Source organism: Calidris pugnax, unplaced genomic scaffold (genome assembly GCF_001431845.1).
Source record: "Calidris pugnax isolate Ruff unplaced genomic scaffold, ASM143184v1 scaffold1007, whole genome shotgun sequence".
NCBI classification, from domain to species: domain Eukaryota; kingdom Metazoa; phylum Chordata; class Aves; order Charadriiformes; family Scolopacidae; genus Calidris; species Calidris pugnax.
Window position 1 is genome coordinate 72,187 of NW_015091650.1, and position 2,477 is coordinate 74,663.

The 2,477-nt window shown below is 69.6% G+C and overlaps 2 protein-coding genes across 2 annotated transcripts in view; one reads left to right on the forward strand and one right to left on the reverse strand.

Annotated features, from left to right (window-relative positions):
* The window catches only part of TOMM40L (translocase of outer mitochondrial membrane 40 homolog (yeast)-like), a 3,242-nt gene extending 1,365 nt beyond the window's left edge, over positions 1–1,877 (forward strand). The window contains exons 2-8 of the mRNA XM_014961881.1: positions 20–169; positions 410–511; positions 634–739; positions 834–956; positions 1,060–1,136; positions 1,237–1,339; positions 1,421–1,877. Coding sequence (XP_014817367.1) covers positions 20–169; positions 410–511; positions 634–739; positions 834–956; positions 1,060–1,136; positions 1,237–1,339; positions 1,421–1,560 — 801 coding nt within the window. The 3' untranslated portion in view covers positions 1,561–1,877. The remainder of the gene's footprint in view (positions 1–19; positions 170–409; positions 512–633; positions 740–833; positions 957–1,059; positions 1,137–1,236; positions 1,340–1,420) is intronic.
* Positions 1,846–2,477, reverse strand: part of NR1I3 (nuclear receptor subfamily 1 group I member 3) — a 3,004-nt gene continuing 2,372 nt past the window's right edge. The window contains 4 exon segments of the mRNA XM_014961882.1: positions 1,846–2,056; positions 2,171–2,276; positions 2,350–2,469; positions 2,472–2,477. The exon segment at positions 2,472–2,477 is cut by the window's right edge and continues 134 nt beyond it. Coding sequence (XP_014817368.1) covers positions 1,927–2,056; positions 2,171–2,276; positions 2,350–2,469; positions 2,472–2,477 — 362 coding nt within the window. The 3' untranslated portion in view covers positions 1,846–1,926.

Below are 2,477 nucleotides of genomic sequence, written 5' to 3' on the forward strand. Positions count from 1 at the left end.
TGCGGGGGCTGTGCTGGAGGGGGGATGGGGGGTGGTGCATGTCCCCCACCCCCCTGCTGACGGGCCGTCCCCGCAGGTGACACACACGGTGCACATGAGCACCCTCGGCCCCTCCAGCTACCGCTTCAATGCCACCTTCGTGGGGGACCGGCAGCTCAGCCCCACCGAGGTGAGGCCCAGGGGTGGGCCTGGGACGGTGGGTGGCCTCGGGGTGGTCCTGGGACGGTGGGTGTCCTCAGGGTGGCTGCCAGGCTCTGAAACGGGGGCGGTTGGGTGTCACGGAGGTGCCACCAGGGTGGGTGACAGTTATCCCTGGGCGAGGGGGTCCCAGCCCACAGCTCAGTCCAGGGACAAGGGGGGGGTGGGGGTGTCCCTGTGCCCCCAGGTGACCCCCCCGCCCCGTCCCCAGGCCTTCCCCACGCTGGTGGGGGACATGGACAACAGCGGCAGCCTCAACGCCCAGGTGCTGCACCTCGTGGCCGAGCGCCTCCGCACCAAAGCCGTCTTCCAGGTGGGGCCGGGCGGGAGCAGACCCCGGGTTTGGGGGTGCCGGGGGGGTGTCTCAGTCTCAGTCCCCCCCCGGTGGTGGCGGGGACGGTGGCAGGACCCGCCGCGCTGCCCGTCCCCCCACAGACACACCAGGCCAAGTTCGTGACGTGGCAGTTCGACGGCGAGTACCGGGGGGATGACTGCACCGCCACCCTCACGCTGGGCAACCCCGACCTCCTCGGCGAGTCCGGTGAGCGGGGCGTGTGTGTCCCCCCCTCCGACGGCTGCCGGAGTCCCCCCTGGGGGGGTTGCTGAGCGCTGAGGGCCGTGCTGTGTCCCCGCAGTGATCCTGGTGGCCCATTTTCTCCAGAGCATCACCTCCCGCCTGGTGCTGGGCGGGGAGATGGTTTATCACCGGCGGCCGGGGGAGGAGGGAGCCATCCTCACGCTGGCAGGCAAATACACGGGTACGGGGGGGCTGCAGGCACCGGGGGGGCACGGGCACGGCCCTGGGGGGGACCCCTGGCCCCAGGGGGTGCCCTCCCCCTTCGCTTTCCTTCCCTTTTCCAGCTCAGAAGTGGGTGGCGACGCTGAACGTGGGGTACGGTGGTGCCCACGCCAGCTACTACCACCGGGCCAACGAGCAGGTGAGTGTGTCCCCCTGTCCCGTCCGTGGGCCCCCCCACATCCTTGTCCCCCGTGTGTCCCTGTCCCCCTCAGGACCCCATGTTTTTTTGCCCCCCTCAGGTGCAGGTCGGGGTGGAGCTGGAGGCCAACACACGGTTGCAGGACACCACCTTTGCCTTTGGCTACCAGCTCAACTTGCCACAGGCCAACATGGTCTTCAGAGGTGAGCGAGGAGCCACGGGGGCCACCCGGCAGCCCCGGCGCTGGCCAGACCCTCACTGTGCCCCCCACCCCGCCCCCGCAGGGCTCCTGGACAGTAACTGGAGCGTCGGGGGGGTGCTGGAGAAGAAGCTGCCCCCCCTGCCCGTCACCCTGGCTCTGGGCGCCTTCCTCAACCACTGGAAGAACCGTTTCCACTGCGGCTTCAGCGTCATCGTGGGCTGAGGGGCCGCGGGGGCCGGTGGCACGTGCCACCGTCCTGCTCAGGGAGCCACCGCGCCGCAGGGGGCACCGGCCAGGACCCCCACTCTCGCACGGCGGTGCCGGGGGAGCCCGCGGAGGGGGGACCCGGTCCCTCGTGGCCAGGGGACACTGTGTGACGGCGCGTGGTGGCCGTTGGCACCTTTGGGCTGAGGATGGGGGGCTCCGACCCCTCTGGCGCTGGCCCGGGGTGCCCTCCTCGCCCCGGCACTGCGCTTCCCTCCGGGCACACGCAGCCACGGAGCCTGGAAAAATAAAGGAGCTTTACTTTGCCCTGTAAAGTGCGGTGGTGGCCAGTGTCCCCCCGGGGGCCGGGGGGTGGTGGGGGGTCTAGCTGATGATTTCGGAGAGCAGCGGCGTCATGGAGGACAGGTCCTGGATGTGGAGGATCTGCCGGGTGTTCTCCACCTTCAGCGTCTGCAGCTCCGTCAGCAGCAGCAGCAGCTTCGCGTAGAGAAACCTTTTTTTGTTGGGGGAAAGCGCCTGGCTCAGACTCGGTGACTGCCCCCGCGGTGGTGGGGGACACACACCATTGTGCCAGAAAGCCCCCCCCGACACCCGGCACCCCCCGTACCTGCCCTCGGGCATGGGGTGCTGGTGGTCGATGTAGCTCTTGAGCGTCAGGGCCACCTTCTCCTGGAGCTGGTCGATGAAGTCCCGCTGGGCGATGCTGGCGTGGTCTGGGGGTGTGGGGCCGCATTAGAGGGGGCGAGGGGATGCCCCCCATGCCCCCCCCCTCCCCACGGGCCCTACTTGGTGAGAAGAGCAGCATGGCCTGCAGCAGGACGTACTCGGCCTCGTGGAGCTGCAGCTTCTTCAGGCTGAGGTGGAACTTGAGCAGCGGCTCCAGGTAGATCTGCTGGAACCCGGCTGGGGGGAGC